The sequence below is a fragment of the Eumetopias jubatus genome, unplaced genomic scaffold (assembly GCF_037043125.1).
Source record: "Eumetopias jubatus isolate StellerSeaLion01/CBP00866 unplaced genomic scaffold, mEumJub1_p1.0 scaffold_10, whole genome shotgun sequence".
In the NCBI taxonomy this organism is placed as follows: domain Eukaryota; kingdom Metazoa; phylum Chordata; class Mammalia; order Carnivora; family Otariidae; genus Eumetopias; species Eumetopias jubatus.
In genome coordinates, this window is record NW_028274816.1 from 23,116,335 (window position 1) to 23,129,841 (window position 13,507).

Sequence of the window (13,507 nt, forward strand, 5' to 3'; positions counted from 1 at the left end):
TCATTTTTGGTGGGGCAGTGAGTAGCCTTAACAAGAAGTTATGTTTCTGTGCCCCTGGGGATAGGCTGTGTTCCCATGCATCCAAGTACTAGTTTATCTGCATGCTGACTTTATCTACATAATAGGGTATGTGCTCGAAGCCATCCCTCCCTCAGGCTCATAGTTGTGATTGCCTGCTTCAGTATTTATAGAAAATCTGAAATCCAAAATAGGAAAGCTAGTGTTTCTGTGTAAGTCACTTTGTTAGTTCTCACTTAACTTTCTTTTTGAAGTTTTAACGTTGTGCATAAAGTCTTTTTTTTTTTAAAGATTTTATTTATTTGAGAGAGAGAGAATGAGAGACAGAGAGCATGAGAGGGAAGAGGGTCAGAGGGAGAAGCAGACTCCCCACTGAGCAGGGAGCCCGATGTGGGACTCCATCTCGGGACTCCAGGATCATGACCTGAGCCGAAGGCAGTCGCTTAACCAACTGAGCCACCCAGGCGCCCATGCATAAAGTCTTAAAACTAGAATTTTTAAACACTTGCCCCTGTTCCACCTGGACCAGTTGACACTGACTTCTGGAGCAGAGGGTTGGCAAACTTTTTCTGTAAAGATAGCAGGTAGTAAATATTTTAGGTTTTGCAGTCCATATGCTCTGTCAACTCTCTCGTCACATAAAAGTAGCCATAGATAATATTTAAACAAATGGGGATGGCTCTGCTTTGGTAAAACTTTATTTATGAAAACATTTGGTGGGCCTGATTTGTGCTTAGGGCCATAGCTTGCTGATCCTTCTAAAAAATAGTACCTGTCCCATGTATTGTGTCCATCGGTAATTTTTTTTTAATTTTTTATTGTTATGTTAATCACCATACATTACATCATTAGTTCTTGATATAGTGTTCTATGATTCATCGTTTGTGCATAACACCCAGTGCTCCACGCAGAACGTGCCCTCCTTAATACCCGTCACCAGGCTAACCCATCCCCCCGCCCTCAGTAATATTTATTATCTGCTAGTCAGATTCCTTTTGTTTTGTTTACAAAGATTTTTTTTTTAAGATTTTATTTATTTTGACAGAGAGAGAGTGAGCACAAGCAGAGGGGGGTGGGAGAGGGAGAAGCAGGCTCCCCACTGAGCAGGGAGCCCAATGTGGGGCTCAATCCCAGGACCCTGGGATCATGACCTGAGCCCAAGGCAGACGCTTAACCGACTGAACCACCCAGGCGCCCTATAAAGACTTATTTTTAAGTAATCTCCACACCTATCACAGGGCTCAAACTTACAACCCTGAGGTCAGGAGTCGCATGCTCTACCAATTGAGCCAGCCAAGCTTGTGTGTTTTTTGGGGGTTTTTTTGTTTGTTTTTATTTTTTTTAAAGATTTTATTTATTTATTTGACAGAGACACAGTGAGAGAGGGAGCACAAGCAGGGGGAGTGGGAGAGGGAAAAGCAGGCTTCCCACAGAGCAGGGAGCCCAACTTGGGGCGCGATCCCAGGACCCTGGGATCATGACCTGAGCCGAAGGCAGATGCTTAACGACTGAGCCACCCAGGCGCCCCTGTTTGTTTGTTTTTAATTATTAGAGAGAGAGCGCACAAGCAGAGGCAGGGCAGAGGGAAATGGAGAGAGAGGATCTCAAGCAGACTCCTGACACAGAGCTTGATCTCATGACCCCAAGATCATGACCTGAGCCAAAAATCAAGAGTCTGACTCCCAACCAACTGAGCCACGCAGGTGCCCCTTGGGTGTTCCTTTTTAATTACAAAGGCGATACAATGCTTATTCAAAACCTGTGTGTTTAGCCAAGTGTGAAAGAGAAAATAAGTATCTCTTCCGCTCAGTAAGCAACATTTTGGAACTAATCCAGGCATTTTTGTATATTCATATAAACAAATACACTGGAGTGCTTGTGCTTGTTTTTTCACTTGGTGTATCACAGCTATCCTTCCATGTCAATTACGCCAGTCTGCATGGTGTTCCATTTTATGGTGTTCCATAATTTATTTAACCAAACTCCTATTGATGGGTATTAATTTTTTTTTACTACAGTCAGAGCAGCAATGCATATTCCAGTATACATAGTTTTGAACACTCCTGCAAGTATTTTTCCTTGTTTAATTCCCAGTGCAATTGCTGAGCCAAATATGCACATTTAAATTTTGTTAGGTTAGTAACAGATCACCCACAAAAAGTTGTGTTTCTTTACATTCCTGTCGACCATTTCTACATTATTAAAGTAATATTAAGTACTTCATTATGGGTTCCAAGGCAGAGTTGTTCCTCATCTGTTATAAACGGTTCTTCACCAGCATGCAGTAGATGAGAGCTAAGATTGTAGAACACTAGCCCTGTAGGTAGTTGTCAAAGGAGAACTCAGTTACCTCTTACTGTATATTTATGTGTATGTCCCTTTCTTTTTTGTTGTACAACTCCCAAGGTCGCATCCTGAGTCTCAGTTGGCATCCCTCCGGTACCCACGTTGCAGCTGGCTCCATAGACTACATCAGTGTGTTTGATGTCAAATCAGGTGACTGTTTCTCTAAGTTCATTTGGGCGGTGCGTCTTGTTGGTCAGATTCACTTTGGTGGTTTTCAAAACCTTGAGCCTTTGTGCTTTCAGTGACCTTTGGGGCCTAACCTCATTAACCTTCTGAGATGTTAGCTATGAATTTCACTCCTTTCTTGCATTACTGCTGCTGCTTTTGGGGCAATCCAGGTTATTCGATGGGATACCTAGGTTTTATCTAGTAAGAGTTCACCCTTGAGCAATACGACATATACAAGTGACCAGTTAGAATACCTATTTATATATACCAGACCGTGGTAAAAGGTGTCTCTCTTTGAGGAACATAAGGACTTGGTAGCATGACTGGTGAGGCATGAGATCAGAAAGGTAGAGAACCATATACTTTCTCTATTCTTGGCCTGCAGAATTGGCTTATGGAATCCTTCAGTGATGAGACTGAGTTCAGCTTGTTAGGTGGGCCCATCTAAATGGGAAGTAAAACAGGTCAGGTTTGTCTCGTTTTTCTTTTTCCTCCATGCTTAAGCAAAATTTTTTATTCTTATCTGTTATATATGTATAGTATAGTCGAAGAACTCCTTGAGGCTTGTTACAAAGAAGCAGGAGTCCCCCTATCGCCCTTCTTTCACTCCTCAAAGGCAACCATCTGTAACTCTTAGCTAATTTCTTTGATGTTTACCCCCACATATGTATGGGTACATATATATACGTGTATGTATATATATGTTTCATTGGTTCATCCTCAAATTCTTCCAGTTGTATAAATTAGGTCCAGATAGATCTGATTTTCTCTCTACCACTTTTATCTTCTTGAATGATTCTCTTCCCGGAGCCTTCTGACCTCCAGTCTAGTGTACCACTTTCTGGGCCTGCTATACCTCTGTAGGTCTTGAACACTGATTTCTCAGTCATTCCATGGATCTCCTTTGCTTCTCTCTCAGGTAGAATCCCCTGTGTCCATTCACTTTCCTGGTTTATTCCTTTGTTTGGTGGATCATGAGAAGGAGTTCATGAGAAAGAATTCTAGGTTGGGAATTATTTTCCCTTAGAATTTTGAAGTCATGGCTCCACTGTCTTCAGCTTTGAGTATTATTATAAGCTCTGATGCCATCCTGGGAGAAGATCTTTTGTATAGGTTTTTATGGTTTGTTTTTCCAAGGAGCTTTTAGGATCTTATCCTTACTGTTCTGAAATGTAATAATTAGGTTTCTTGATGTGTGGATCCATTAACATCAATCATATTAGATACTTGGTAGATTATTTTAATCAAAAAACCCAGTTTTCAGTTCTGGGGGAAATTTTTTTCTGTTTTTAAGATTTATTTGACAGCACACTCGAGAGCGCACAAGCAGAGGGAGCAGCAGGTAGAGGGAGTGGGAGAAGCAGGCTCCCCGCTGAGCAAGGAGCCGACACGGGGCTCAATTCCAGGACCCTGGGATCATGACCTGAGCCAAAGGCAGACGTTTAATCAACTGAGCCACCCTGGTACCCCCCCCTTTTTTTAAGACTGATTTATTTTTTTTTTTAGAGAGCACAGTGGGGAGGGGCAAAGGGAGAGAAAGAGAGTGTCCCAAGTCGACTCCACGCTGAGTGCAGAGCCTGATACAGGGCTCAATTCCAGGACCTAAGCTGAAACCAAGAGTCTGACGCTTAACCAACTGCACCACCCAGGTGCCCCTCAGCTCTGAAGGAAAGTCTTTTTTTTTTTTTTTTTTTTAAGATTTTCTTTATTTGACAGAGACAGCTAGAGAGGGAACACAAGCAGGGGGAGCGGGAGAGGGAGAAGCAGGCTCCTGGCTGAGCAGAGAGCCTGATGCAGGGCTCTGGAGAAAATTCTTAAATTATTTGGTAAAGGAGGTTCTCTCCATTTTCTCTTTCTGAAATTCTACTATTTGGATGTTGGCTCTTCTACTATTATCTTTTCCCCTTTCTTATTTTTCATACCTTTGACTTTTTATTCTGCTTCCTGAGAGATTATTTTTATCTTTTATTTACTTATTTAGATTTTATTTTATTTTTTTTTAAGATTTTACTTATTTCAGAGAGAGCATGAGCGAGAGAGGACAAACAAGAGAGCACAAGCAGGGGGAGAGGGAGAAGCAGACGCCCTGCTGAGCAGGGAGCCTGATGCAGGGCTCAACACAGGACCCTGGGATCATAACCTGAGCTGAAGGCAGCCTCTCAATGGGCTGAGCCACTCAGGCGCCCCTGGATTTTATTTTTAAGCAATTGCTATATCCATTGTGGGACTCCAGCTCCAAATCCCAAGATGAAGAGTCACATGTTCCACTGACTGAGCCTGCTAGGCACCCCTTGTCTTTATCTGTAAATCGTGTTACTGAGTTTTTCATTTCTGCCATTTCCAAAGCTCTTTTTTGTTTCCTGAGTGTTCTTTTTTATAGCGTTTTTTGTTTCATTATATACGGACTTCTCTTTCTAAGGTTATTCAGGTTATTTGTCAGGTAGTCTTCGCTCTTGCTCTGTTTTCTCCCTCGTATTTTTTTTTCCTAGTAGTCTCTCTGGCCTCCGCCTTTCATATTCCAGCTTTGCTCACATGTCTGATGATAACTTTACTTACCACACAAGTAGAGCTTATTGCTCATGGGTTTCACTGAAGAATGATCTGGCCAGAATCTTAGTTTGGGGAACCCCCAAAGACATTGATGCTTTTTAGATCTTTTTTCTTGTGCTGGTCATATTTCCCAGAAATGTGTTTTATTCTGCCTGGTGATAATAAGCCCGGTCATCAGCACTCTGGGAAGAAAACCGGTGTTCTCAACATTCGGTTAATAAATTTTTACTGTATCTATTTTCCATATAGTAATCCCACCCTCGGTTGTGCCTGATCTCTCTCTTCAGAGAATGAATCTCCATTCTTGTTTGAGGTGAAGTTTGGGAGTTGTTGGCTTTTTAGTTAGGGGATAGTTATCTGAAGGATCTGTAAGTTTCTTAAGCATACTTTCATCCAGTTTCTCTTTTTAGTTCCACTTTCACTTTTTCCAGAGTTTTTGGGGTCACCATAGTTCTAAGTCTTCTGAGGATTTCATGGTATAAATTAAGTGGCTTCTTGGTTTTCCCCACTGTTGACTTGGGACTTAGTTTCAGGGCTCTGCTATGTCAGTTACTACTCCATGTTTTCTTTTTCATTCCCAACATTTTATCAACTATTGTTTTCTCTCCCTTTTCTGTGGGGTTTTAGAAAAGAGCCAAGTGTAATACGCGTTGCTTTTAGGCAGTTTTAAGTGAAGTTCTCAAATGTCTCCTTTCAGTTTCACCTCCTCCCCTCCCCCCAAAAATTTCTGTCTCCAACTAGCCCTCCCCCCTCTCCCCCACAGTCTTTAGGTAACCATTTTTGTGTTCTGAGACTGAGTTCAGCATAACTACTATTTCCTGGCTGTTTGTGGTCTGTGCTCAGGCAGCTAACTTAATAGATGCCTACCACAGGCAGGTTTTGAAGACAAAAGAAGTAAGTACCATTCAAATTTGGGCTTTTCTTATTTTTCAGGGAGCGCTGTTCATAAGATGCTGGTGGATAGGCAGTATATGAGTGTGTCTAAGCGGAAGTGTATCATATGGGGCGTGGCCTTCTTGTCTGATGGCACTGTCATAAGTGTGGACTCTGCTGGGAAGGTGCAGTTCTGGGACTCAGCTACTGGGACGCTTGTGAAGAACCATCTCATTGCCAGTGCTGATGTGCAGTCCATTGCAGTATCTGATGTGAGTATGGTCCCTGTTTTGAGCAGTTCCTGTACAACCTGGGGGGTGAGTAGAGGAGGCTGTGTCAGTGATGTGGCACAAACAATGTTCCCTGATCCTCAGTGTTTTTTTTTCTTTTTTAAAGATTTTATTTATTTGAGAGAGAGAATATGAGAGAGAGAGCACATGAGAGGGGGGAGGGTCAGAGGGAGAAGCAGACTCCCCGCCGAGCAGGGAGCCCGATGCAGGACTCAATCCAGGGACTCCAGGATCATGACCCGAGCTAAAGGCAGTCGCCTAACCGACTGAGCCACCCAGGCGCCCGATCCTCTGTTTTATGCAGGGAGATGAGTTTAGGGGAATGCATCTTAAACCCACATAATTTCTTTGAACCCTCTTATTCTCCTAACAACTAGTTAGAGAATATTGTCTAGAACATTAGTTACCAGAGCGGTTTTCTTCACACACTCTCCACCCCCAGTTAATCCAGTCTGATTTAGATAGGCCACAGGGACCCTAGAAGAACCTTGAGAAGTGCTATTTTTCTCTGTGTAACTCTTCTGCTTCCTGTCTTGGGAAATTAGGAAATAATTTTATAGTGATTTTGAAAAAATTAAATTTCTTCTATTTAAATATGACTTTAGCAGACTTGTATTGAACAAGTGTGTCTCTTTCCTTTTGGTAACATGAATTCTTAATCAGAAACCTTTGGGTATTTTAGCATTGGGGCATGGGAAGTGACTTTGAGGTTTGCTGACTAGATCCTTTATTCTTTGTCTTCTTAGTTTGAGACTTGTTTGCTGTCTTAAGTGTGGACATGCAATAATTAGTGTAGAGAACACTCATGCTTGCTTTTCCTGCCTGTAAGTTGTTTCTATCCCACTTAACAGGTTTTCCATGAGAACAATTTGATGGGTGTAAAAGTCCTGTGAAACATTTAGATGTCACATGTGACTATAATGAAGAATAAGTTGGAATGAGTAGGAGAAATTTTCCTTTTTTTTTTAATATTTATTTATTAGAGAGCATGAGTGGGGGAGCGGCAAAGGAAGAGAGAGAGGAAGAAACAAACCCCCCACTGAGCGCAGGGCCTGATGCAGGGCCAATTCAGGACCCCAAGATGATGACCTGAGCTGAAGTCAGACTAGCTTAACCGCTAACTTAGCCACCTAGGCCCCCCAAGAAATTTTCCTTTTAAAATAGAGTTTTGAAAAGGAGAGGCGGGGTGCCTGAGTGGCTCAGTTAGTTAAGCATCTGCCTTCACTCAAGTCATGATCTCAGGGTCCTGGGATCGAGCCTCGCTTTGGGCTCGCAGGGAGCCTGCTTCTCCCTCTCCCTCTGCCTGCCACTCCCCCTGCTTGTTTTCTCTCTCAAATAAATAAAATCTTTAAAAAAAAGGAAAGAAAAGGAGAGGCAGATTTTATATTAGATACATGTTTAATCTCTGTATATGTAGTTTTGCTAACATATTTACAACATCTGAGAAGATGAAAAATGCTAATGGTAATTTTTAGAGAGGAAAGTCGTGGCAGGCAGGAGGCAGCCTTAATTTGTACTCTGTTATTTTATATTGTCATCTTCTACCATGTGCCTATAATTACTGTATTGTATTGAATCTTAGATACAACTGATTATAAGACATGCCATAATTTTGTTATCATAGGAAAGAAGAAATCCTGCCATTTAAGCTATGACAGTGCTTTTTTTTAAATGTAAAAGTTATTAAGTGTATAATACAAACTACTATAATACAAACTGACAAATTTTTTTTTATTTTATTTTTTAAAGATTTTATTTATTGGGTGCCTGGGTGGCTCAGTCAGTTAAGCCTCTGCCTTCAGCTCAGATCATGATCCTGGGGTCCCAGGATGAAGCCTTGCATCAGGTTCCCTCCTCAGTGGGGAACCTGCTTCTCCTTCTACCTGCTGCTCCCTGTTTGTGCTCTCTCTCTCTGACAGATAAATGAAATCTTAAAAAAAAAAAAAAATTGTTTATTTGAGCCAGAGGGAGAGTGAGAGAACATGAGAGAGAGCACGAGCTGGGGGGGGGGGGTGGTGCACAGGAAGAGGGAGAAGCAGACTTCTCACTGGGCAGGGAGCCCAACTTGGGGCTCGATCCCAGCATCCCGGAATCATGACATGAGCCAACGGCAGACACTTAACCAACTGAGCCACCCAGTTGCCTCTAAATTTTTTTATTTGTACTTATTTATATTTATATTTTATTTATATTTTACTTATTGAAGAGGTCCTTGAGACTTAAGCATAAATTTTTGTTATGTCACTTTTGTGCATATATAACAAGGAAAATACAAGTGAAGTGAATAATGTACTCCTAAAACTTTTTCACATGCACAGATGGACTTGGTCATCAGGGTCCATGTTTCCTACACATGCCTCCCAGCCACCCGTGATGCTCCACTAGAGTCCCAAGATTTTCTTCCCAGTTTTTGACAACCATTCTGCAAGTTGTGTTTGTTTTGAATTTGCTGTTGTTGTTTTGGTGTTTTTAAGTAGGCTCCACACCCAGTGTGGGGCTTGAACTCAGGACCCTGAAATCAAAGGTTGCGTGCTCTACTGACTGAGCCAGCCAGGTGCCCCCATTCTGCAAATTTTGATTTTTGCTCTTTATCTGAAGATGTCACACATGTGCAGGTTGACAGCTAACAGATACCCTGATTTCAGAGATGTTTAAATGTGGGCAAATGTGTGCCTGAGAGTCAGGGAACTGTGTGCTTTTGGTGGGAGGGGGTGTAATTGTACAAATTACAGCCCTCCATGCTTATCACACACTCTGGACTAGGGCAGACTTGGGTTTGAATCCCAGCTGTAGCACTTAATAGCTACACATCTTCCTTGGGCAGGCTATTTGTTTCTAAACCTCAGTTTCTTTTGTGAAAACAGGGTGCTAGCAATATATACTTCCAGAATTTGGTAAGGATTAAATGGGTAGTGCATGTAAAGTGCTAAGTGCAGTATCTGGCACAGTGAGTGTGGTATTGGCATTATTTTCACTTCTCATTTGAAATTGATCCTAATTTCAAGGCTTTTCTCCACTATACTCTCTTGCCAGAACAGCTGATTATTTTTAGATATCTTTTTAATGGATTTTCATTGACTGAAGAGTGAATGGTGGCAAATACCCAGTCCTTTGATCTTCTTAGATGTCTTTCACCCTTATCAAGTAGGCGAGTACTGATTCCTGCAGGGAGTTGTAGGGAACATTTGGTTTCATTTAGAGGTCAGTCTTCAGATTGTTTTTCTGTGTGAAACAGGGACTCTGATTAAATTAGGACACTTCCCCCTCTCCCTTTCTAGGTCAGCTTTCCCCTTGCTTTGTTCCCTCTGTGCCCTAAGAAAGCACTTTTCTTTCATTTTCTTTTCAGTTCTTTTATGATTCTACCTCAAGGAAAGATGACGTGGAGTGAGTTAGTGTTGTCTTCTTAGTCCCTCTCTGTTGGTGGGATTTTGTGCAAACTGCCCCCCCTTTGGTAAATGAACTCTTTTTTTCTTTTTAAAGATTTTATTTGCCAGAGACAAGAGCACAAGCAGGGGGAGTGGCAGGCAGAGGGAGAAGCAGGCTCCCCACTGAGCCAAGGAGCCCAGTGTGGTACTTGATTCCAGGACCCTGGGATCATGACCTGAGTAAAGGCAGACGCTTAACTGACTGAGCCACCCAGGCATCCCGTAAATGAACTGTTTAGCTGGAGATGGGGGACAGTCTGTGAATTCCTAAGCTGCTCAATATCTCCACTTTTCCTTGGGATAATGATTTTCATGTAGAGGTAAGGGAGAGGCTGGTCTGGGCTACCTTATATGCTGTCCTTTAGATATGCTTTCCTTTCTTCTCACCATCATGTACCTGCAAGTTACCTCAAAGAGAACTGGCACAAGGTTGAGTTGGTGTGGTGTGCCCAGAGCAAAGGCTTTTGAAGTTCCAGTTTCCTTACCTGTGTAAAGAGCTATTAAATGATGATTAGGGGGAAAAAGATAAAATCATAACTCATATAAACATGAAGTGGAAATGTCGGAGATTTTCTGTAACTCATTAACTAAATGAGGAAACCAGTAAGATGTTATAGGCAGTTCAAAGGACAGTTTAACAAATACAGTTCTATAAGGTCATCAGGAATGCTGAAATGAATTTATTTACAAATTCTTGCAAGACTCAGTGTCCATAGAGCACTTAGTAGCTGCATTCCACCAGGCAAAATTCTTTTGCATCACTCTCATTACTACAGTTTACAGAGTTGTAAAATAGCTCTGAGACTGTCACAGGGCTCCCTAGACAAGGATACCAGTACTTTTTATGCTCATTTCAAAGTCATTCACAGTTTCTCCCATTAGGACAAATGATACTTAACCTTGCAAATTACTCATACATAGTTCTTAGCACAGTAAATGTGTAGTTGTGGCAGTTACATGTTCATACATGTTCAGACATCTCATTTGTCTTAACTGGCTGACCTAATCTTCATACCGTTTGATTGTTTAACTGCTGATCCAGTTCTGGCTTTTCTCACTACCTTATCAAGCATCCATCCTGTCTTTTTTTCTTTTACCCCTACTCAAAGTTATATGTATCTTTAAAAGCCAGAGTGAAAATGAGGATGGTTTTGAGACTATAAAGGAATTTTTAAAAATTGTAGACATGCCAAGACTGTTTACTTATTTATTTATAAAAGATTTATTTATTTATTTGAGAAAGAGAGAGAGTGTGAGCTGGGGGTGTGGTTAGAGGGAGAGGGAGAGCAAATTCTCAAGCACACTCCCTGCTGAGTGCAGACCCCAACGTGGGGCTCAATCCCAGGATCCTGAGATCATGACCTGAGCTGAAATCAAGAGTCAGACACTCAACCGACTGAGCCACCCAGGTGCCCCAGATATACCAAGACTTTTTAAAACTAAGAGAAGTTACAGTACTCAACATACTGGTAAGAGAGAGCCTTAAACTGAGGACCAGGGAACCTGGGTCTTTGTGTGATACTGACCAGGCCGCTTACCTCCACCTGCCTTCTCTTCATCCTAAAAAGAAGCTAGTGAATTTCGGGGTTTTCTAAACTTAATTCTTTTGATTACAGTTGTGCGATATTTTCCTCCCACATTCCCAGTAGTTTACTGGGGTTTGTTTGTTTTTGTTTTTGGAGCCCAATGAGGGGCTTGAACTCATGACCCTGAGATCAGACCTGAGCTGAGATCAGGAGTTGGAGGCTTAACTGACTGAGCCACCTAGGCACATCCAGACTTCACTTTAAAAAAAAAAACAACTTGTTTTATTGTGGTAAAATGCGCATAATGTAAAATTTGCCTTTTTAACCTTTTTTCGTTTAAAGATTTATTTTACTTTTGAGAGAGGGAGAGCGTATGTGTGTGCACATGGGCGCAGGGGGAGGGCAGAGAAATAGGGAGAAGGAGGAAGCGGACTCTGAGCTGAGCATAGAGCCCTCACGGGCCTTGATCCCACCACCCTGAGATCATGACCTGAGCCAGAACCAAGAGTCGGATGCTTAATCAACTGAGCCATCCAGGCACCCCCATTTTAACCATTTTTAAGTACATTTCAGTGGCATTAAGTACGTTCACAGTGTTGTGCAACCATCACCTCTATCCATTTTCAGAACTTTCTCATCACACAGAAACTCTACTGGTTAAACAATAACACCTTATTTCTCCCAACCCCTTGTAATCTTTATTTTACTCTGTCCCTATGAATTTACTGTTCTAGGTACCCCATATAAGTGGAATCATATAATATTTGTCCTTTTGTGTCTAGGTGATTTTACTTACCATAAAATTTTCAAAGTTCATCCATATTATACCATTACTAGAATTTCATCGCTTTTTAAGGCTGAGTAATATTTCATTATACATGTATATATACATACACAGTGCATTGTGCCTATTCATTATCTGTTGATGTACATTTGGGTTTCCATCTTTTGGCTTTTGTGAATAATGCTATGAACATTGGTGTACTCATATCTGAGTCCCTGTGTCCAAATCTTTAGAGAATATATTTTTATTACTATTAATTGAAATTTACTTCTACATGATCGTTTTTGTTGCTTTTCTAATGGGGTCTATTTTGTATATTTGAAAGCACTATAACAGTTTGAGGTACATATTGTTAATTTTGTCAGGAGGGGGCACATTATTACCTGTGTGTGAGCTTGCTCCTCTGATGGAATTGTCAGCTTCTAGAGGAAAAAGACCCCATAACTTACCTTTCAGTTCTGGGCATAGGTTTTCCCCTAAGCTCTGTAGACAGAAAACCTCAGGGTATATTTTTCAAACTGGGCCCTGTTTTGCTTAAATGTACCTCCCTAATGATTTAATTTCTCAGCAAGAAGACAGTTTCGTGGTGGGCACAGCCGAGGGGACAGTATTCCATTTTCAGCTGGTCTCTGTGACTTCCAACAGCAGTGAGAAGCAGTGGGTGCGGACAAAGCCATTCCAGCATCATACACATGACGTTCGAGCCGTGGCGCACAGCCCAACAGCACTGATATCTGGAGGTAGGTTGCACTCTCTGCTGGGTTACTTCTTTACCCAGTCCATGCAGGACTTGTTCTAATTCTGATGCCATCTCTCCCCACCCCCACCCCTCTTGCCCTAGGCACTGACACCCATTTAGTTATCCGACCTCTCATGGAGAAGGTGGAGGTTAAGAATTATGATGCTGCTCTCCGAAAAATCACTTTTCCCCATGTAAGTATCCAGTACAGGATAGCCCCCACTGTCCCTCTATCCTGTAAGACTGAGCACAGCTCACACTTCCTGGGCAAATCTGTAGGACTTGTGTTGTTACCTACTTTCTTCGTTCTTCTGTTTTTGAGGTAAGCCTCTCACAAAGACATTTACAGGGACAAAGAGATTTATGGTAGCACTCCTAGCTCACTTTCTGGGGAAATCATCCCTTTTCCAGATGGTTATGGGTTTTTTTTTTTTAATTTTTTTATTGTTCTTTTAATCACCATACATTATATCATTAGTTTTGCATGTAGTGTTCCATGATTCATTGTTTGTGTATAACACCCAGTGCTCCACGCAGAACGTGCCCTCTTTAATACCCATCACCAGGCTAACCCATCCCCCACCCCCCCCAGAACCCTCAGTTTGTTTTTCAGAGTCCATCGTCTCTCATGGTTCGTCTCCCCCTCTGATTTCCCCCCCTTCATTCTTCGCCTCCTGCTATCTTCTTCTTTTTTTTTCTTAACATATATTGCATTATTTGTTTCAGAGGTACAGATATGTGATTCAACAGTCTTGCACAATTCACAGCGCTCACCATAGCACATACTC

The 13,507-nt window shown here is 41.8% G+C and overlaps 1 protein-coding gene across 1 annotated transcript in view; it reads left to right on the forward strand.

The window, feature by feature from the left end:
* UTP4 (UTP4 small subunit processome component) overlaps positions 1-13,507 on the forward strand; it is a 35,157-nt gene that overhangs the window by 6,481 nt on the left and 15,169 nt on the right. The window contains exons 5-8 of the mRNA XM_028095238.2: positions 2,425-2,514; positions 6,016-6,227; positions 12,549-12,720; positions 12,822-12,913. Of these exons, the coding sequence (XP_027951039.1) occupies positions 2,425-2,514; positions 6,016-6,227; positions 12,549-12,720; positions 12,822-12,913 (566 nt within the window). The remainder of the gene's footprint in view (positions 1-2,424; positions 2,515-6,015; positions 6,228-12,548; positions 12,721-12,821; positions 12,914-13,507) is intronic.